The sequence below is a fragment of the Homarus americanus genome, unplaced genomic scaffold, assembly GCF_018991925.1.
Source record: "Homarus americanus isolate GMGI-L3 unplaced genomic scaffold, GMGI_Hamer_2.0 scaffold16712, whole genome shotgun sequence".
In the NCBI taxonomy this organism is placed as follows: Eukaryota; Metazoa; Arthropoda; class Malacostraca; order Decapoda; family Nephropidae; genus Homarus; species Homarus americanus.
The window spans coordinates 4,171,630-4,194,316 of NW_024757794.1; the positions used below are offsets into that span (position 1 = coordinate 4,171,630).

A 22,687-nucleotide genomic window follows, 5' to 3' on the forward strand; every position below is an offset into this window, starting at 1 on the left:
TACGCGGCTCCTTGCCAGAGTGAAAATTTTTAATTACGCGGTTCATTGCATCATTTACGCGGCGAGAGATCCAGATGCGCCGCGCCAATTATGATTCACGCGGTCCATTCTTGACCATACGCGGGAAGTAGCGCGGGGAGGGTGCGCAGTATGTCGCTGTTGCGTTATCGCTGACGTCATATGACGTATCGGACTGTGATTGGGTCACGCATCCTTACCTCCCTCTGCCGCTAGCTGTGATTGGTCTAATGTAATATGACGTGCCCAGCCACGGGAGGGAAGAAGCCACTGACCTAGCCGGGCCAGTTTTATTGTTCTCAGTCTCCGCGTATACTGTACTCTCTTGTGGCCGCTAATCTGTTCAACAATGGCTTCCACTAGACCCCCACCACCCTAGAAAAACCTTGAATTACCTGGACCAAGCCGCCCCAAACCCAAGAAGATACGACGCGCCCTAAGATACGAAGTAAAATACAAAATCGTCCAGGACTTAGAAAAGGGAACCCGACAAGTTGATCTTGCGTGCCAGCATGGAGTTAACGAATCTATGATTCGTACAATCAAGAAGGATGCTGCCAAGATAAAAGAACACATGAGCATCACAAAGTCTGCAGGTGCTTCAATGGTGAAGTATTGTCAGAATAAAGTGCTGCTCAAGACTGAGAATTTACTGGTGAGCTACTTGATTCGTCAGGCAAGACTTAACATGGCGGTCGACACACAGGCAGTGCAGGACTACTCCCGTGAATTCTACGAATCAGTGGCGCGCAAGATGGGAATTGCAGAGCCCAAACCCTTCACTGCTTCCTCTGGGTGGTTGCAAGGGTTTAAGAAACGCAACAAGATAACCAACATTAACATTGTTGGTGAAGCAGCCAGTGCTGACCGTGCTGCCGCCATGGATTTTCCTCCATTCTTATGAGACATTATGGAGGAAGGACAGTACACCAACGACCAGGTGTTCAACATGGATGAATCCGGGCTGTTTTGGAAAAAATTACCTTCCAAGACCTTTGTTGTCAAGTCTGCCAGCAAGTGTCGGGGCCGGAAGTTGCAGAAGGAGCGCATCACCATCTTGTTTACCACCAATGCCTCCGGCACCTGTAAGCTCAAGTTGTTGGTGATCCACACAGCCCGCAAGCCGCACGCCTACAAGAACATGGACATGACCAAGCTAAATGTCCACTGGTTAACTGCATTTAAGGCGTGGATGTTCACCGGTCTGTCCCTCTCCTGGTTTGACGACTGTTTCGTTCCCGACGTTAAGAAATTCTGCGAGCAACATAATGTTCCATTTAACATTTTGTTGCTCCTTGACAACGCACCAGAACACTCGCCCATACTGTTGGATCGTCACCCCAGTGTAAAAGTGGTCTGCCTTCCTCCCAACACTACATCGTTAATCCAGCCCATGGACCAGGAGTTGATATGCAACGTTAAGGCTGCATTCTCCACAAAGAAGTTTAAACTCCTAAACTACTACACCAACACCAAGGATGAGTTGTGGAACCTTCTGAGTGGCACAGATAGCGAGAGCGAGGACGAGGATCCAGAAGAAGAGTTGGCGGAGCATGAAGTGCGAGTTAAACAGTTTTGGAAAATGTTTAACGTAAAGGAAGCTGTTGATTTCTTGGTGGAGGCATGGGGGCAGCTGTCTGTGGCAACGATTCGCCACGCGTGATGGCATGTGTTGCAGGGTATCCCAGGTGGGAGGCAGAGTCAACCTGTGGCTGGAGAGGCTCAGTCTGTTGCAGTGGCAGTGGACCTTGCAAGAGAAGCTGCACAGAGTGCTACAGCTGCACGCTTCTCCGAGACCACCAACGACGACATCATGGAAGTAATCAGGGATCCTGAGGTGATTGCCGACGATATGTTGGAAAACGATGACGTCAGTGAGGAGGCAGGTGGTGCCGCAGTACCAGAACAGAAGTTAACACATGTGATATAAAGGATGCCATCGAGTTTGCCGAAATTCAAGCTCATCCTTTCCAAAGACCCTCTCAGTCACCGATATGAAGTCTCCAATAACCATCTAGACCAAACTGTGGAGCCGTATATCAAGATGTATTACGACCACATCAACGCTAGCCGTCAGCGTAACATCACCGACTTCTTCGCCTGCAACCCACCACAGCCAGCCCAAGTCAGTGATAGTGACAGTGATGGTGACTTTGAGGGGTTTGTCAGGGAGGCCCTGACATCTGTGGTGGAGAGTGATAGTGATTCACCTGAGGGCCACTAATCTGCCCTCTGCCTCGGAACCAGCCCCCATCCCCGTATGCCAACCCATCTCTTCTACTAACGTAAGTGTTAAACCTTGATTTTTCTTTTACCTGATACAGTATATTATTCTCTTATTGATATTTCTCTTCTGTATTATGTGTGTGTGCATACCATCATAAAATTAAGATACTATTTTTACTACAACGTATGTATTGTGTAGGAAAAAGTGGAGTTTGGGGGTTGACCCAGTCTCTATTTCAATTAATCCCATATGTTCTGTTATTTCGTTTTCGCGTTTCTCGGTATACGCTGACCTCCACGGGTTCAATTGACCGCATAAATGGAGACTGTACCGTATGTATGTTGTGTTGTCAATAGTAAGAGAAACAATTGAGACCCTGCAATTGTGTGTAAATGAGACAGAATGCCAGATGAGCAACCTGGGACTTGGTCACAATTTTTGTGATGCCATATGACAGCAGGGTCTACCATTAGACAATACATTATGCTTCCAATATCTTTCCAGTCGGTAGTACCTCCCTGTTTGGTAGCTGCTTACTACCTACTGTTTTGTTTGTATGTGTTCAAATTAATATGTCATCTGTGCCTGAAACAGTAAATTATATATCCCAGTGATTAAGACCAAATGAAAACAAACAGAATTTTTTGAGAAATTAAGAGTATAATTTTGTAGTGTTCAGTATTGATCCAGCCTTTTAATAAATACTGTACTGCTCCTTACTGTAGGGTTATCTGAGCAGGCAGTTTGGGAACAGTCATATGTATCTTCTCTACAGTTGTGCTGAGTGTGGGATATCTGTACTCCAATTTTTATTTAGTGGGTAGTCATAAATGTGATTTGTTTTTTGGATGTTTTTATGGTGAAACAATTTATTATGTACAGTCACGATTCAAAATATGTATCCAGGTCTTGTTGTAGCCAGAGATCCATAAGGGCCAGGTGACTGAGTCCCTCATCCTCCCGCTCCAACTACAGTTAGAATGGTACAGTAGTTGCTGAGCTGCAAGTTGGTGCGAGAATTATAATGGGTATTTGCTATTTAAGTGCACGAATTCATAGTAATGATAGCATTGTTAATAATAATGATAATAAAAACTTGGGTGGAATAAAAACTTGGGTGGGAGAGAGATGCAGTTAGTTCGGGCAGACAAGGTGCAGCTGTAGAAGAAATAAGGAACACATCTTTACTGGTAGTTTAAATTAATATCAGTAACATATGATACTGAGTGAATACTGTACTGAGTAATGGACCAGCATTTAAATTACGATATCAACACATATGTTAAGCTTGGAAATCATTAGTTTGTAGGTTTAAAAGTAAGTGTTGACATACCACGTGTTGAAGCCTTAATGGTGGTGTCATGTTGGCTTTTATCTGATTACGATGACCTCTTCGAAGCTTCAAATCCGGTCGAACGTTATTGCATTATATATTAACTTTATGTTATTAAGCATGCAGCCTATTATCACTTGTAATAAAATAACAAACTTGGACTTGATAACATACGATAATCCTGGTCATGGTCGTTGTAGTATCTTGTGTTATTTAATGGGAGAATGACAAGCACATGGTCGGTCTGGCTGGGCGTTTATTCTCTCCTCTTGGTTACAACGTGCACATTTCGTGTTTACACAAGCCTAAACACTTTCTGACTTTGGTAAGAAGTAACATAATATATAATATATATATATTCAATAAAGGCAGCATATAAACATACATATATATAACAGTCGTGAATTGCTGCTCGCATCTGAACTACAACATCAACAACTGTATCATTGGAGGGGGAGGGGGCGGTGTTCCGTTGCCTGGCCCTTCTGGATCACCAGCTATGATAAGGCCTGAATACCAACTTTGGATCATGACTGTACAATATATATGACTGAATATTTCCTTTAAAAGATATCAGTTGGTCTATGACAAGTTGACTAGTTATTTCAGCACTTATTTTGTTGCAGTATTAAAGGGATTGAATAGACAAATGAATTAGTACTGTATTTGATAGCTGAAGGCTGATCTAATAGGTGTTGGCAGAGGAGTGTTTATGAACAGTTTGTACTTTGATACCATTTCTGCCAGGTGGAACGTCTCAGTTTATCCAGGTGAAGTGATTGACTGGCATAAACTATAGGTGCTTGTAAATGAATTATAGAAATGGATGATAGAGTTCTGTAATCACTTTAATATTAGCACCCTTTGATTATTTCACCTAATGATTAAACACCCTAACACTAAATTAATCTACCATATCCTAACCTATCCTAACCTAACACCACCTCTCAAGTAGCTAGGGGTGCTAATCTACATGTGATTTCTTTTCTGTTGTAAATGCTTCTTGATTTATTATTTTGTGTAGTGTTTGAGGTTGTTACAGGTGCTTTCTGATAATTTTTTATTGCAGTGTAGGGCAATGACTCCCTAAATTTGGGCAATAAAAAGGTTATTAAGTTTATTTTGTTTGTACACAGCATAGTTATTGTTGAATGCCACTGGCTGATATGGGTAGTGGGTAATTGAGGTTCAGTCATGGATGTTTTGAGCAGTAATATAAGTTGTAGTTGCAGTTTTTTTTATGAATTTTATCACATTATAAATAATAAGTGACCAAGAGTTAGTATTTCAGTGATGATTATGGATACCAGTGTACAGAAGAGTTTATATGACTGACAATTTTTAGTAGGCTACTGTATCATTTCAAAGTATTAATTTTTAAAGATTTTTTTTCTTCCATTGAAAGTTTTGCTCTTATTATTATTATTATTATTATTATTATTATTATTATTATTATTATTATTATTATTATTATTACTGTGATATTATTATCGCATTATTATATCCTGCATGGTGATGCAAAACATTATGTTTATGGGCAGTCCGCTCCTCTGTCTTAATGTCTACCATTACATGGAACCTACCCAAGGGATAACAAATGTACTTGTACTATATGCAGAAGGAGCACTTTTGTATACTGTATGATCAAACATATTTAGTTTTGACCCTAACCTTTGCATGCTGCCTCAAGATCACGAAAGCCTTAATCCATTGTGGGCAGGGGATGTAAGTGTCCCAGTGGAACAGTGTTCATAGTAGACAGATGGTCGTGTGTAGTGAAGGAAACACGACTATAGTGCGTTTTTTCTTAGGTGAGAAAAGATGCCCCGCCCCCTCCCCAAGAGTTACTGCTGATTGGCTGTTGCAAACCTGTCCAATTTTGTCCTTGAGTAATGATGTACAGCCACTCCTCGACTTACGACGGGGTTAGGGACCCAAATCCAGGTCGTAAGTCGAATTGGTCATAAGTCGAAAATGCGAAAATAATACATAGAAAATCTAAAATGGGTGTCTCTTTTTATTCTCAGCACCACAAAAGTCTCACTTTTAAGCTTGCCAGCCATTTTAAAGGAAATTACAAAAAAAATTTTTGTCAGTACACAGCGCAATCACTAACGTCGGGACTCGAAAATACGTAATTTTAAAATTTTTGGGTACAACTGGGGCGGTCGTATGTCCGAGTGGTCATAGGTTGAGTAGGTCGTAAGTCGAGGAGTGGCTGTATTTCTAAATGAGTTTATTCATTAACGTTGGGATGACTGTTTATGACGAGAAAGATATTTAGCTAAATTATATAAAGATAAATACATTCATTATTTCAAACATAAGCATGTAGGAAGTTTATCAGAAGTATTATACTGTACATGAATTAACTGTGAAACTCTGGTAGAAAATTCAAGCTTTTGTAGGATGCATTTAATATATATTTATTTTTACCCACAATAAGGCATACTAAGACAAATTACGTATCAATAATACTACATTATGCAAAAACAAAATTTTTAAAGATCAGAATCATATTGAAATATTACACGACCATTAGCAGAGGCGTGAAAAATATGAAGTTGTCTTAGTATGTCTTATTGTGGGTAAAAATACGCCGTTTTTTTCTAAAAACCAGTTTTTGTGATATAGCTCGAATGCGACTCTCAGCAATGCTACCTAGGTATGTTAATTCCTAGCCAATTTGCCAGGCCAACATACAGGCAATTAAAACATCTAATAATTACTTAATAAGCAATATTAGAAGGACACGTCGCTACCTGGCATTTAATTGCTATTTTCAAAGTCCTTCCCTCATCCAGCCACCATGCGCACTGCAAAGCTCATCTCTTGCCTCAGAGAGAGCAGTAATTAAAAGTTAACTCTCGAGGGGTGGAGATGGGTGGGTTATCAGCGTCTCATTCTGGGTCATATCACAAAAACTGGTTTTTAGAAAAAAACAGCTTTTTGTTCAACCCAGAATGCAACGCTTATCTTTGAATACCCGAGCATGAGGTGGAGAGGGAGGTGACTTTGCATACAATGCTCCTCTAACTTAGGTCCAGATTATGATTATAAATTTGTTCAGGACTGAAAGATCCAAAATCCATCATAATTTGTCGCTGCCTTTCTTGGGGACCGGGAATAGGCGAGACATGAAACATTTCTCTGACTGTAACAGTTCTATGACACCTCTGTTTAATAGTTGAAGTACATATTCTGTAAGTAAGGGAGTAGGTTTTTTGACCAGTACAAGTGTAGAACTTCCATCCAGAATACCTCTGTACAGGACTGTTGCTGGTGGTACAGCAGTAACATGCATATCTCTCACTACTATATCATGGGTTTGAGTCCTGGTGTTATACAGTGTGACCCTACCAAACACTGCAAGCTTCCTCCTGTACTAATCAATTTCATTACAAAATAACAAAGAATGGATCAACCACCCGAATGATACCATGACCATTGTTGTGGTAAGAAATAATACTATGACCATTCATGAAGTAAGAAATGGTTCCATAACCATTTTTAAAGCAAAAAATAGTACCATGACCATTCTTAAAAAAAAAAATGGTAGTACCTTCACCATTATTGAGGCAAGCAATTGTACCATGACTATTGTTGAAGCAGGAAATAGGTCTAACAAAGAGATGAAAGTTGATGATCTTGCTAAGAGCAGAAGACATTGCATTTGTTTATTGAGTCATAGTGGGGTATGCACTACAGTAATAAGGCAAAACTTCTTCCATTTTTTCCAAGGATAAAACTTAGGTTTGACTACAATATGATCAAGTGTTGAATTTGAGTTTTCCATTGCAGTTCCCTCTCCATAAATAAACTTGACATCGTATTATCTTCTCCAGTCTGAAATATACAGTAGTACCCCGATTTACGCGGTCAATTGAACCCACAGGGTACCGCGGAAAGTGAAAACCGCGCAAAGTGAACAACAGAACATATGGGATTAATTCCAATAGAGACTGGCCCGACCCCCAAACTCCACTTTTTCCGACACAATACCTATGTTGTAGTAAAAATAACATATAAATTTTATGATGGTATGCTCACACAAATAATATTTAAGAGAAATACAGTCGCCAGGTTTATGTCCATTCAAATAATGGACTCAAATCCCCCCCCCCTCTTCCCAGCTCACTAGCTCCTACCTCTCTGAAAAACGATTGGGTGAAAACACTACATTTTAACGTTTAGTAATAAATAATACCTCAGACTAAAGTTAGGATAATATAATTGACATTTCTGGATTCCTTGCAGGTCAGGGAATATTTTTAATGTAAACTTCATATATTTTGCACAAAAGATAAAATATTTGCTTTGTGTAAACCAAATTATTACTTTAGATCTAAAATTTGTATGTCTAATGCAAAATCCATGATGTTTATATTCAAAATGATCATCATATTGTAAGAATTCCAGCAATGTAAATTATATTCTGGGTGAGTAATTTGTATGAATTTTATGAGCTAAAACAAATATCTTCAGTTAATAAAAAGAAAAAAATATTCTTCACGACACTATCTGTCAATCAAAGTACCCCACCTTGCCTCCCCCCTCCTCACACTCACACCAGCTGGGTCGGTCGGTCCCAACCCTCCCCCCCCCCACCCCCCACCTCCCACCTTCCCTCCCTACCAGAGAAATGTTGGGTGAAAAAACTAGATTTTAACTTTTAGTAATAAATAATACCTCAGACTAAAGTTAGGATAATATAATTGACATTTCTGGATTCCTTGCAGGTCAGGGAATATTTTGAATGTAAACTTCATATATTCTGCACAAAGGATAAAATATTTTCTTTGTGTAAACCAAATTATTACATAAGATCTAAAATTTGTATGTCTAATGCAAAATCCATGATGTTTATATTCAAAATGATCATCATATTGTAAGAATTCCAGCAATGTAAATTATATTCTGGCCGGGTAATTTGTATGAATTTTATGAGCTAAATAAAAAGAAATTATACTTCACCGCGTATATGAGTAGATGCACCACGGAAAGTGAAAGTCCGGTTCTGGCAAGGTACCGCGGAAAGTGAAACCGTGTAAAGCGGGGTAATACTGTACAGTAGAATTTTCCAGATATCATATTTAACTTGATCACAATCTCACTGGTTATCTCTTCATCAGTCACCTCTCTTATAGCAGACTCAAACAGTAATAAATTTCTTCAGCCCACAAAGGCAGTCTTTTTCCCACCACACACTGTTATAACAATACTTAATTTTTCATATTAACTGTCTCTGTTTATTTCATGATCCCCAAGTTTTTATAGTCTTGAAAAATCAAACTTCCATTTTATACAGTAGAACGTCGATTTGAAGCGATCCAATTTAAGATTATTTATTTAAAGTGACACCCTCAATTAAGGACAATTAAGGACAATGAATTTAATTTAAAGCAAATCTTTCCTATTTTGGGGGAGTCAATCTGGCGCATCATATTTTAAAATTTGCGCCTAATGTTTCTCTCGGCACGCTACACTGTCCTAAGGGCAAAGCTGTACTGTACATGTAATCAGAATAATGTACAAAATGATTACTAAAATTTTTGTCTAGTGCAAACTATGGCATGCTTACATTCAAATTAATCACTGACTTATAAGAATTCCAGCAATGTAAAATTATATTCTCCCCGGTCACTTCTATGAAATTTTTTAAGCAAAAAACAAAAACTCAATCTAAAGGACATAAATAAACAATTAAATACTTCACACCTCGGTGCCAACTGTCAAACATGTCACTGTCACCCCTCCCTCCCTCCCTCCCTTCCTACCCCCCACCTTCCCAGAAAAGTTTTGGTGGTTTTCAGTAGGCTTTAAGTTTTTATCTTATACAGGTATAATATCTCAGACTAAAGTTAGGAGAATATAATTTGCATTGCTGGAATCCTTGCAAGACAGCGAATAATTTGAATATGCAGTATAGTCTGCATTTACGCGGCTTTTGTTTACACGTTTGGTCATTTACGCAATGCCTTGCCAGAATGAAATGCTTTAATTACGCGGTAAATTTGGTCATTTACGAGGGAAGCGGCGCTGGCAGGGTGCGCACAAGGTCTCCCAGTCATCAAAACATTACCGAGTTCTTCACCCGCCACCCACCACAGCCGGCCCAAGTCAGTGATAGTGATAGTGATAGTGAGGATATGGACTTTGAGGGGTTTGACAAAGAGGTCCTGCAAGCCTCTGTGGTGGATAGTGATACAATTGATACAGGTGAGGGCCAATAATCTGCCCTCTGCCTCGGAACCAACCCCCCATCCCCGTGTGCCCAGCCATCTTTTCTACTAACGTAAGTGTTAAAAACCTAATATTATTGATATTTCTCTTAATTATTAATTGTGTGTGCATACCATCATAAAATTAAGATGTTATTTTGACTACAAGGTACGTATTGTGTCGGAAAAAGTGGAGTTTGGGGGTCGGCCCAGTCTCTATTTCAATTAATCCCATATGTTCTGTTATTTCATTTACACATTTCTCGTTTTACGCGGGCCTCCACGGATTCAATTGGCCGCGTAAATGCAGACTCCACTGTAAACGTCATATATTTTGTACAAGAGATAAAATTAATCACCTGTACCACATTACAGTAGTGATTTAAGAGTAAGAGTGTATATGTACGTATATATATATATGCAATATATAGTGATTTAAGGGCGATTTAGGGGAATTTTAGGAGTGTTTCTGACTTTATGCGTTTTTGGCTTTACTTTGTATATACTTTAATGTGAGCTGGAACCAATTACCCAATATCCCATTGAAACAATGGTTTTGGTTAACGAAATTTTCGGTTAACAAACGACCCTCTGGAACGAATTGAGTTCATTAACCGAGGGACCACTGTACAGTACTCAAAATAATGCACTAAATGATTATTACAATTTTTATCTCGTGCAAACTATAGCATGTTTATATTCAAATTAATCACTATCTTATAAGAATTGCAGTAATGTAAATTATATTCTCCCCGGTCACTTCTGTGACATTTTATAAGTAAAAAACTTAAACTCAATCTAAAGGACATAAATAAACAAATTAATGCTTCACTAGACCTTCAGCGCCAACTGTCAAACATGTCACTGTCACTCCCTCCCTCCCTCCCTCCCTCCCTCCATCTTCCCAGCCAGGGTTTGGTGTTTTAGGCTTAAAGTTTTTATCGTATATAATGTCACAGACTAAAGTTAGGAGAATATAATTTGTATTGCTGGAATCCTTGCAAGACAGCGAATAATTTGAATATACAGTACAAACGTCATATATTTTGCACAAGAGATAAAAATTTTTGCTCTTTTAATAAAATTCTTAAATTAGAACTAAAATTTTTATGTCAAATGCAAGCTATAGCATGTTTATATTCAAATTAATCACTATCTTATAAGAATTCCAGCAATGATAATTATATTCTCCCTTGTTAGTTCAGTGACATTTTATAAGAGAAAAACTTAAAGTCGCTCTTAAGGACAGATGAATAAATAAGTACTATAGTGCGTTTTTTCTCAGCTGAGAAAAGATGCCCCGCCCCCTCTCCCAAGAGTTACAGCTGATTGGCTGTTGCAAACCTGTCCGATTTTGTCCTGAAGTAATGATGTATTTCTAAATGAGTTTATTCATAATTAATCGTTGGGATGACCGTTTCTGACAAGAAAGATATTTAGGTAAATTATATAAAGATACATACATTCATTATTTCAAACATAAGCACATAGGAAGTTTATGAGAAGTATTTTATACATGAATTAACTGTTAAACTCTGGTAGCAAATTTACGCTTTCGGAAGATGCATTAAATATATACTGTACTTATTTTTACCCACAATAAGGCATACTCAGACAATTTACGTATCAGTTATACTACATTATGCAAAAACAACATTTTAAAGGATCAGAATTACATTGAAATATCACATGACCGTTAGCAGAGGCGGGAAATATATGAAGTTATTCGCAGTCATACTTCTGATAAACTTCTTACGTGCTTATGTTTGAATTTATGAATGTATGTATCTTTATATAATTTAGCTAAATATCTTTCTCGTCAGAAACGGTCATCCCAACGATTATGAATAAACTCATTTATAAATACATCATTACTTCAGGACAAAATCGGACAGGTTTGCAACAGCCAATCAGCTGTAAATTTTTAGGAGGGGGCGGGGCATCTTTTCTCAGCTGGGAAAAAATGCGCTTTAGACCTTGGCATCAACTGTCAAACATATCACCTCACCTCCCTCCCTCCCCCCATCTTCCCAGCCAGTAAACAGACCATTTTGCATCCCTTAATTTTAGCTGTGTTGATTTATGAGCGTTTGTTTTAACACAATACGACAAAAAACAGTGTTTTGTTTATTCTAGGATATGGGCTGAGGTGCATCTGGGTAGACTCTCAGTCTTTTTAGTATTTTGTGTTTCTCTCAAGTACCAAACTAAATTATTCCATTGAAACAACACTTCGATTCAGTACAAATTCCGTTTAAAACGACCTCTCTTGGAAAGTTTCTCGCGTTATATCAACGTTCTACTGTAGTACAGTATACTTGATATATCATTTCTGATTGAAGGAATGGATACTTTGTAGCTGATTACCCGGTAATAAATCTCCAGATAATGAAAATAGTCCTCTATATGACAACAGCTTCTGTCCATCACATAACATTGCAAATTTTTATACTGTATTTTTTTTTGTCTATTAATATCATTATTACTGTAATACCATCCACTAGAATCCTCTTTGTGCAATGTATTTTATCTACAGCACACCTGAGACGTTGGCAAATCGCGACCGGTGTCAAGTGGGTCAGATTTCTCTCTATGATGGTCCACTCGGTCAGTTCGGTGAAGGTGGCAAGTATGGTGACCTCTTCTGTGCAGCGCTGAGGAACTATGGCATGCTATGTATTGGTCTCTACAGGTGAGTAGGCACCACCACCACCCCACCTGCACCTCACCGACTTTGTACCCACAGCTACTCCATGTATGTACAAAGGCTGGCAATGTCAGCCATTGCTACTTCACTTATGTGTGGGGAGTGGCAGAGACCAAGGCTTAGATCAGTGTATTATGCATCAATGGGATTAATTTTTCTAGTTTTGTAACAAAATTAAAAGAACCCATGAGCAATGATATTAGAGGGTTTAAGTCATGATCATGTTACTTCTACCTTTGTCACAAGAGTATTTCTCCTTCCTACCTCCTCCTTCCTCCCTGTATTTATATACAGTATTAGCTTTATGCACTTCTTCTTCACCCTTCTATTGTATTCAATATTGATTAAGAGCGGACCTCTAAATAAGAGAGCCTTTTGCATCATCAGAATATGGTTTGTTAAAATAAGCTATTGTAATGTATCACAACAGTGTGTATGCACCTGGCTTGTTAAAATCCTATCATAATTTATTCAAGCCTGCAAAAGTAGGCTTTGTAAAGTATGTAAACCTGCTTTTAAACACACGGCTTATGAGACGTTTCTGCACTTCTTGTACAGTAGCATGGCCAATGGGCAAGCTTGTAAATTGTTTGCGAGGAGCAGGGGGAACTCTTGTTTAATGAAATATCATTTTCGTTATGCTCGTGAGATATGAAATTGATTTACAGAACACTCCGTATGGTTCCTCAATCTGCCGTTGGTTTGGACTGCAGATTCCGCGACACATCAAGTTCGTGTGACGCGTCGTCCAAGCGGTATGTGATAACCAACCCACCGGATGACTTCACGCTGCTGCCCACCGACCAGGTGTTCGTCCTCATGCAGTTTGACCCAGGCCTAGAGTACAAGCCTAACCGGGGAGATATGACCAAAGAAGACAACTCCTGACTCCTCCTCTGTAGCGCCCTCACTGACGGACCCTACTCCTACATCTAAAGAGTCCAGCGCTGCACCAACACCACACCAACACCACAACACACCACCCGCTCATCAGCTGCTGCTGCCGACCGCCCACTGCTCCCAGAGTGCAGCAGCGTGCGGCAGCTGCCCCGTGCTGTGCCTCAGCCGTCCTCCCCACTACAGTTCCCCCACCTGATCTCCTCCTCTCAGTACAGATCCACACCCTTTGTAGCCGCCCCCATCTCCCATAGTGGGTTTTTGGTCTGTTGTGTTCCGGATGGTCCCAGCACAAGGAGAGGTGTTGTGCACCTCACTACACAAGCAGGTGGCCCATGTGTGCTTCATCAATCTTAGTTCATATGTGTTCATACTGTTTTGTGTATGCTCATTTCAGTTAAAGGAATGAAATAACAACACTTCATTTTGTGATTATCATCTTTGAATTGTATATATTGATGCTTGAATGAGTATTCTTTGTGTGTTATTCTCTGCTTTTGTGTGGGATCGCAGACTTTTGAGATAGGGAAATTCACAAGTGTAATAGGATGTTCCAACTATGCAAAGTTGACTCACTCACTAGTGTCCCAGGTGGTTTGGGCGTAGCTCCATTGTCAACCCTGAGTTTAGTTGCCCGTTGTAAGTCAGCCTGCACATGCCCGGCTCACAGACACATTGGCCATTGCAGCCGTACAAGTCACACTTGCAGCAAGTGCTCACGTATTCAGGGTCCTTCAAACTCCCCTGGACACTTGTCATAGACCAGCTCAAAATACAGAAGGATTTCCATTGGTGCCCAAATTGTCCTTGCAGAGAAGTGGGCACTGAGTAACTGGTCTTTTGACTTGACTGGTCCAGGTCTGTTTGAGAGTGAGGATGCTACAATAGAAAGTTAAATATTAAGCAGATCTTCTTAATGATGTATTTTCTTTAGTCATCTGTGCAAAACCTTCGATAGCAAGATAGGTTATCGATTTTGTAATTATTCCTCTTTCTCTTTTTTTGTGTTCTTATAAGGTAATTATTGTTTATCATAATGTTATATATCATTTTAGGTTATTATTTCCTCATCTAATCACTCATGATTTTGTTAACCAGAGTATCAAAATTGTGGCACAGAAGACACCCACATTTTCACAAGCACCGTATAGCCAGGGATAGTTGTTCAGTAAGATGTAGGCCCAGAAATGTATTTACCTGCGAATTGTTTAGAGAAGAGTTTGAACAAAATGTTACGTGTTATAGTTTTTTACTTAGTTGTGTAACAATAACAAAGTTTACTAAATGATGCATCAGTGTGAACAAAGTTCTTAGTCTTGCAAGTTAAAGTTGTCAAAAGTGTAAAGAAACTGCATTTAACAAATCAAAATTGTTATTGGCACCATGTCCGTTGAGTGCCAAGGTGCTGTGTTCCACAGTGCCACTGTGGCTACGTGGCCAGTACCACCACCTCCAGGAAGGCAGCAACAGTGGGGATCTAGGAGCCCCACATATTACACATGCTGCAACTCCTGCTAGAAAATTTCATATAGAGAACTGTGAGCCAGGTCATCCCAATGTAAAAATTATCAAGGTCGTGGGTGGTCATGTTTACTGGTGGCCCATGAGCGCAAGTTATACCATGTTTTCTTACATTGGATATGTCCACGAGTGTTCTACAAGTTTCTGTGCATATACAGTCTCTCCTGGGGCCTAGTCCACTGTGGCTCACTGGTGTGTGGCCACTCAGGGTCTCTTTGTGGTGGCTGCGTCCACTGGTGGCCCATCTCAGTTGGGTTTAGAAAATATTATCCCATTAGCTGAGCCACATTGACCCCTGTGATCATATCCTAGTTTGTATGGTATGCCATTCCACATTTCTGATGTTTACAATATCCTGTTTTGATCCACAGTGTGCGATGATGTATAATCCTTGTTCCTACATACAGTAACCTTGGGAACTTGGCCCATAATGGCCCTTATTATCAGTGATGAAGATCACTGATTAATGCTTGAGTGTTATTATTCACCAGAGTGTTGTTCATATCTACTCATGCATATTTTTTTGAGTCCTAATAAGGTGTGCTGCACTGAATTATCTGTGAACATTGATAGTTGCTCAGCTAAGGTGCGGGGGCTCGGCCTCCATTACCTGCTGTAGAGGAGTGAGTAGCGCGCGAGCTGACCCCAAGGACTCACTAAGCGTGGCTCTCTGGTTGCGACTGTGTTGTCATTGCCTTACAAATGCCAAGAGCTTAATAAGTTTTCATCTCTATTCAGTCCTGGCTTCTCTTCTCCTAATATCACAGACCAGTAGATGGTGCAGGGGTATGTCAGCCAACTGGCTAAAAGATGGCAAAAAGTGATCAGAAGTGATATTTTATAATTTTATTTTCCCCACAGTGTTCTAAAGCAAAATAATGTTTAAATTTAATACCTCATAAGTACATCAGTGGACTTGATTAATAAGGCAACAAGTAAAAGAGAGTGGAGCACAAGCTTTGGACATTGCTTGGAAATCCCAACAGACATCACCAGGTGACTCAGGATCGCCAGCCAACTGCCCAGACTGCCAGCCGACTGACTGCACTATGCCCTAGCTGCCTGCCTGTCTCACCCGGCAGGCTATATGGGGACGGGGTCAGGAAGAGATGGAGAGGTGATTCTTTTAAAAGTGGGCATGTGTATAGGATCCAACCTTGTTGTTTTATCATAAATCTTAAAGACACATGTGAACACTTTCGTGTGAATCCTTCTTGATTAAATCCTGACTTTGTCTCCTTACGGACCGCCAACGGTCATGCAGTAAAATGCCTAGATTGAACTATGCTGGAAAAATTTCCCACTAGATACAGAATGAAATGTGATATGTAATATAGATCCAGGTGTCATGTACTGCATGATAATCGTGCTTCTTTTGAAAATGTTTTAAGAAATCACTGTATACTATATATCCTTGTATTTCTTCTTCATATTACTGAGAGAACATTTTTTGTATATTTTATGTCCACCTGTGTTTCCCCGCCTTCTGCTCTGGCCTCATTAATGCATAATAGTGACCATATGATCTATTTTGTACCAATGGATCAACTTGTATAAATCTCATTATCCTAGCAATTAAACAAGGAAGATGAGCCTTAAAACATTTCTGCCTTGTGTACAGAATAGGTCATTTGCGTTACGTTGGGTTTTCGGTCACCAAGGGGAAGTATTTGGAATTATGCACCGTTGGATATCCGTGTACCATAATGACTCTGATAGGACAGTGATCATGAACTATATTTACCTGCTCTGTTAGGTCATTTTCTTAATTATCAGGTTTGAAAGCAAGTGATATAGGTGGTGTTTATAGCTCATGATTGCTACTCTTATCAATTTTCATACTTCTGCGTTCTGAATCAGAGTCGTAATTCGACTGGTGTCTCTTACCTTGGCGTCTGATCTGTTTCAAGCTCAGACCTGTTAACCTGATTGCTCTATTTTGAGCTCCACAGTCTTACTTGGGCTCTGCTCTGCAAACCCGCCTTACTGAGTCATATTTTGTTGCAGAAGCAATAAGGCAAAATAAAAGTTAAAAGTTTTCAAGATTGCTTGTTATACAAACTGGCCATAGTTATTATACAGAAATCTAATTGCAACATGAATTTCAGATTTTCTAAGCTGCTGTATTTGTGATAAATGTTATAAATTAGAGGAACTTCGTCTGGGGTTTAGGATGCAAATCTGCATGTGCTATATCTCTTTTTTTAAGAAAATATACCTTAAAATCTGAAACCTTATATAGTAGGCTTTAAGATTTGGTGGAAGAACCTTATCAGATTATTAAAATGTGAATATAGTAAATAAAAGGGTTAAGTGGGGTAGATTTTTTAAGAAAGATTTACAACCCAGACCTGAGAGATGGTTCCTCTAGTTACATGCTACCATCCAGTGACAAGGGCCATTATGTTGTCACTGACTTGTGACGCACAGTAATTGTTGCTCTTGTACCAGAAGGGATTGGTTGTTTCAGTACTGGAAAAATATCAATCAGATGATCAGATAGCTGGTATGTTTGTTTTGATAGTCAAATGATGTTTAAAATGTTTAGCCTTATTGTGGGTGTGCCTGTTTCCTTAGGCCACCACAGTGGACTCATGGAGTGGACAAGGTTAAAATTGTCAGCATAATATCAAAATGCATTCAATGAAGAATAGATTAGACCAATACAACATTACTAAGTTGAGATTGGTGTCATGTTATCCTTATGGTCTGCATTTTTTTATTTTTAAAGATCTTTAATTGCCAGTTTTAGCCTGGGCCATGATCATTGTTGCTTGCCAATATCTGGTGTCCTGAAGCCATGCCGACAAACCCATACCACATCCACCAAAAACCCTAACCTGTACAAAATTATGAAAACTTTTTTATATTATTAGAAATATTTAAAAGAAAGTATCATAAAAAAGTTACATGGGCCGGGTTTGTATAGGAATATATACACTGCATAATGCTGAATTAGATATAAGTTATTTGAGCCATCTGGGTTAGTACTACAATATTGTAATGGTCAAAAACTATTAAAAGTTTCAGTTGTGATTTATATGCTCATATTTATCATAATATTATTGTATTAATATGAAATTAATTAAGGATAATGGACAATATGCACTTTATAAAAAGTTAATGGTGTCCTATTTGTTGTTGTAAGAAATAAATTGTTTAGTAATAAGTATATAAATTATTTACTATTCTGTCTACATATAACAGGGGTTACTCACACTTGTTTCAACCACAGAAATTTGTCACAAACATTAAATTATTCAAAAAACATTTTGATTTTAGTTTAGGATAAAATATCATGTAAATTTATGTTAAAAAATTGGTAGGAATATTTGTAAAAAAATAATAATAATAATAAATACCATTAATGAGTATGGGTTTAGTAAGGTGATGGATGGGACATCAGATTTTGGAAATGTTGTGTTAATGTTTGTTTAATGTAAGGATTACACTACTGGTTCAGAACTGTTTTTATTTGAATATTTGAACAGCAATAGAATAAATGCACCTCTGTTGCTCTGGCTTTCACCATTACCTTATTGCATCTATACCAGTACTAAGTATCAATATTAACTCAATAATTCCTTCAGTAAACCATGGATCTACACAACATTTATCTACATGATTTCTACAAGTATGTCATGTACTTCTAGACAAAGAAATTGAAGTATACAAGTTCTGTTCTATCTAACATGAGTTGTGGTAGTATAAACTACAGGAGATACTTCACTCCTTACTCCTGCAAATGCATTGGCTGGAAACTCAGTTCATGAATGCGACTAAACTGTGACCAACAGGAGAAACGACCAGCAACCAGACAGGAAGACTCATCCAAAACTTGTACAAAGTACATGTAAAGTAAGTCAGTCTGACTGTTAATAGGTTATTTCGTTGTACAAGCAGAAAATCATTTAATTTATTAGCATACAATGTCGAAATACTGTAATATTATTTGTATCAAGAGAAAAGTATCGTGTACTATATCTACAATATTTGCATTATACTGTATAATAAAATATTGTATTATAGTACAGGTTGTACCTCTCTAGTCCGGCATTCTGTGGTCCGGAAACTCCCGTGGTCCGGAACGATTTTAGTTTGTCCAATAGGTAGATTGGCAGCTTTTTTTTTATCTTTTTTTTTATCTTTATTATTATTATTATTACAGGAGTATTAAATTTTTGCCCCTCAGGCCCCAATGTGGGTCAGTGACCTATGCCCAGGTGGGCTAATCCCCATAAAAAAACAAAACAACAAAGCTGCGGGAAATTAAGGTTTGTTTACATCCGGCAGTTCGGCTGTTCTCTCTCTCTCTGCTTGTCTATACAGAGTACAACATTTAACCCTTCAATATATATGAGCAGTAAATAAGTGTTGCTTTCATATTCTTATGTAGAGTAATGACGATATGTTTTCACATGTGCGCACTTACATACGCGCAGTCTCACTTTTTTTTTTACCATTAATGGTTAGCTACTTATATTGTTCCATTTATTAACATTAAATAACATTACAGGTACTTCAAACAACCATATTAATTTTTTTACATTAATTTTACTACAGCTACAATCAGGGTCTTATTTTCTTCAGTTTTATATGTAGAACCAATCAGTCACTGGTTTTGTAAGCTTTAACATAAACAATGCCGGCAGCCGTCTCGTCTCATCGTGTGTTTTAATATTCCACGTATTATTAATAAATTGTATTGTTAATTTTGCACACACAAACATTAATTCAATAAAAACAAATTCAGAAACATTAATTAGAATATATATGAACAGTAAATAAGTGTTGCTTTCATATTCTTATGTAAAGTAATGACGATATGTTTTCACGTGTGCGCACTTACACACGCGATCTCTTTTTTCTTTACCATTATCGTTAGCTACTTCTATTGTTCCATTTATTAACATTAAATAACATTACTTAAAACAACCATATTAATTTTACTACAGCTACAACCAAGGTCTTGTTTTCTTCAGTTTTATATGTAGAACCAGTCAGTTACTGGTTTTGTAATCAACGAAAACAATGCTGCTTCATTTCCGCGTGTGTTTTAATGTTCTACGTATTATTAATGAATTGTATTGCTCATTTTGCACACATATACATTAATTCAATAAAAAAGACATTCAGTTATAAACAATAATGAATCTTTTGTACATAAGAGAAATGACGCTGTTTACACGACTATGCACGTTGGCGGGCCGTTCAAACCCGTCGAAATTCAAGTTTCCGCCGTCAAAATTTTTATTTATTTTTTTTTGTGTGTGTTCCAATAAAATACGTTGAATTAAAAAATCGCGAAATTTGAGAAGCTACTATACGACATTTAACCCTTCAATATGTCTTCAAAGAGACCATGATGCAGAGAAAGTGGTGCTAGTGCTTCCAAGCATAAGCACAAGTCACTATCTATCCAGGAAAAGGGTGAATTTCCATGGTCTGGCAATTTCCATGGTCCGGCATCGGTCAGGTCCCAAGGTTGCCGGACTAGAGAGGTACAACCTGTAGTTGATGAATACCTTTTGGTACTGTGAGCCAGGTGGCAAGTCCTGGCATACCATGTCAAGGGTTTTTCATTACTCTCACACAGATAATAGCACCTGAGTGGAATGATATAATATGTCTGTCTTAAGCTTGGTTCTTGTCACCCCTCTAAAATGCATACCGCTATTCCACAAAAGTATTCAGTATTAAGATACTACATAATCTCTCGCAATCTTGGTTCATTATGGCTGTACAACATATGTTTCAGCAAGTTTTTTGTACTGTTATTTTGAAATAAGATATGAAACAAGTCATAACATTCATGAAAATTTTCAGTTTTGTCTGTGCTGACTACCGTACTATAATAAAATGGTACACTCCAAGTTCTAACAACTTAATGCAATATTATTTTGACATAGTGGATGGAAAATATCATGATTCATTATTTACCATCTTGTGTGTCGAATTACTGTATGTGTATTACTATGTATAATATTTAGAAGCATACAGTATTTTTTGTTTAAAAATACTGTAGCTAATACTTTTTTTACACCATTTACTCAGCCGTGTAAAATCCCCTTTTGTTTTAAAACCGAGGTGACTAGGGGTGTGCAGTACTGTTTTTACCATTAAAGCTAAGAGTTATAACCCAGACTGACCACTCACTATTGGCAGTTGGCACAAATTTTACCCATTCAATGCAGACATGCCTCTAACAATTGACTTCAGATGTGCCATTTGTGGAATGAAAATACAGTATGTTATGTGTAAAAAGTGTTGCACTGTGGATACACCTGAAATTCAGAACAGCCACATTGAATGGGTTAAATAATGAATACAACTTTTCTGTTGCAAATTTAGCCTATAGAAAGATGTCTGGGAAGCAGAGGTTAGCTATCAAAAGCTAAGGGCTAAGCAAGTCTTAGGTAAGACCTTTTAGCCTCTAGAGGCTAGCTGTTGCATCAAATCATCCAATTTGAGGGGATAGTGTGATGGAGAGAGAGGGATAATTGGTATATCCAAATGGATTTGCAAATAGACCCTGGCTAACATTTCAGGGGATTACCCCCACCCAGAATGGACTCCTGACTAAAGGCTATACAGGGCTGCCTCACTTATTGCAAAGGTTACGGGCATGAAACTCGTTGCGAATATCGAAAATGCGAATAGCGGAGTAATTTCTCCCATAAGAAATAATGTAAATAGGGGGGGGGGGGATACGGGCATCACGGTGGTCACCGTCAGATTTTAACACTTGTCTTACTCAATTACTCAATACATATACAACAAAATAAATAGAAACAAGGGCATAATATAAAATAAACATCAATAACAAACACTTTGAGTTTATTAGGCATACAGTATAGTCTGGGTTTACGCGGCTAATTCAACCCGTGGAGGTCCGCGTATAACGCGTAAACAAAATAACAGAACATATGGGATTAATTGAAATAGAGACTGGGCCGACCAACAGATTACCCTTTTTCCGACACAATACCAACGTTGTAGTAAAAATAACATCTTAATTTTATGATGGTATGCACACACAATTAATATTTAAGAGAAATATCAATAATATTAGGTTTTTTAACACTTACGTTAATAGAAGAGATGGCTGGGCACACGGGGATGCGGAGTTGGTTCCGAGGCAGAGGGCAGATTATTGGCCCTCACCTGTATCACTTGTATCACCTGTATCACTATCCACCACAGAGGCTAGCAGGGCCTCCTTGTCAAACCCCTCAAAGTCCATATCCTCACTATCACTATCACTGACTTGGGCTGGCTGTGGTGGGTGGCAGGCACGAGGGAGTATACGCGGAGACAGGAGACAATGGGACTGATGCAGTCAAGGTCATCGACTCATCGCCCCTGGTGGCAGGGCAAGCAATGTTAAATAGACCAATCACAGCTCGCGGCGGAGGGGGTGCGTGGGTGGTAAGGATACGTGGCCCAATCACTGTCCGCGACGTCATCGGCACAAGTCTGACGTCAGCGACCAGCAGCTTGCCCGCCGCTTGCCGCGTAAATTAAGGAATGTACCGTGTAACAAATAATTGGCGCGTCTGGACAGGTGCCGCGTAAATGGCCAAACGCGTATAAAATATCCAGACTATACTGTATGTTGTGTTGTCAAAGTAAGAGAAACAATTGGGACCCTGTAATTGTGTGTAAATGAGGCAGAAAGTCAGACCTGGGAATTGGTCACAATTTTTGTGATACCATATAGCAGCAGTTGTTCCCTTGGTAAAGCTACAATGTTTCTGTAGTCG

General features: G+C 38.7%; 1 protein-coding gene across 34 annotated transcripts in view; it reads left to right on the top strand.

Moving 5' to 3' along the window:
- LOC121857774 (calcium-activated potassium channel slowpoke-like) overlaps positions 1 to 18,439 on the top strand; it is a 205,714-nt gene extending 187,275 nt beyond the window's left edge. For 30 of the 34 annotated variants that reach the window (XM_042353931.1, XM_042353932.1, XM_042353927.1 and 27 more), the window contains 2 exons: positions 12,336 to 12,491; positions 13,175 to 18,439. In XM_042353931.1, coding sequence (XP_042209865.1) covers positions 12,336 to 12,491; positions 13,175 to 13,394 — 376 coding nt within the window. In that variant the 3' untranslated portion in view covers positions 13,395 to 18,439. The remainder of the gene's footprint in view (positions 1 to 12,335; positions 12,492 to 13,174) is intronic. The other 4 variants (XM_042353960.1, XM_042353959.1, XM_042353958.1 and 1 more) reach the window with 1 other exon arrangement.
- Positions 18,440 to 22,687: the final 4,248 nt, after the last annotated feature.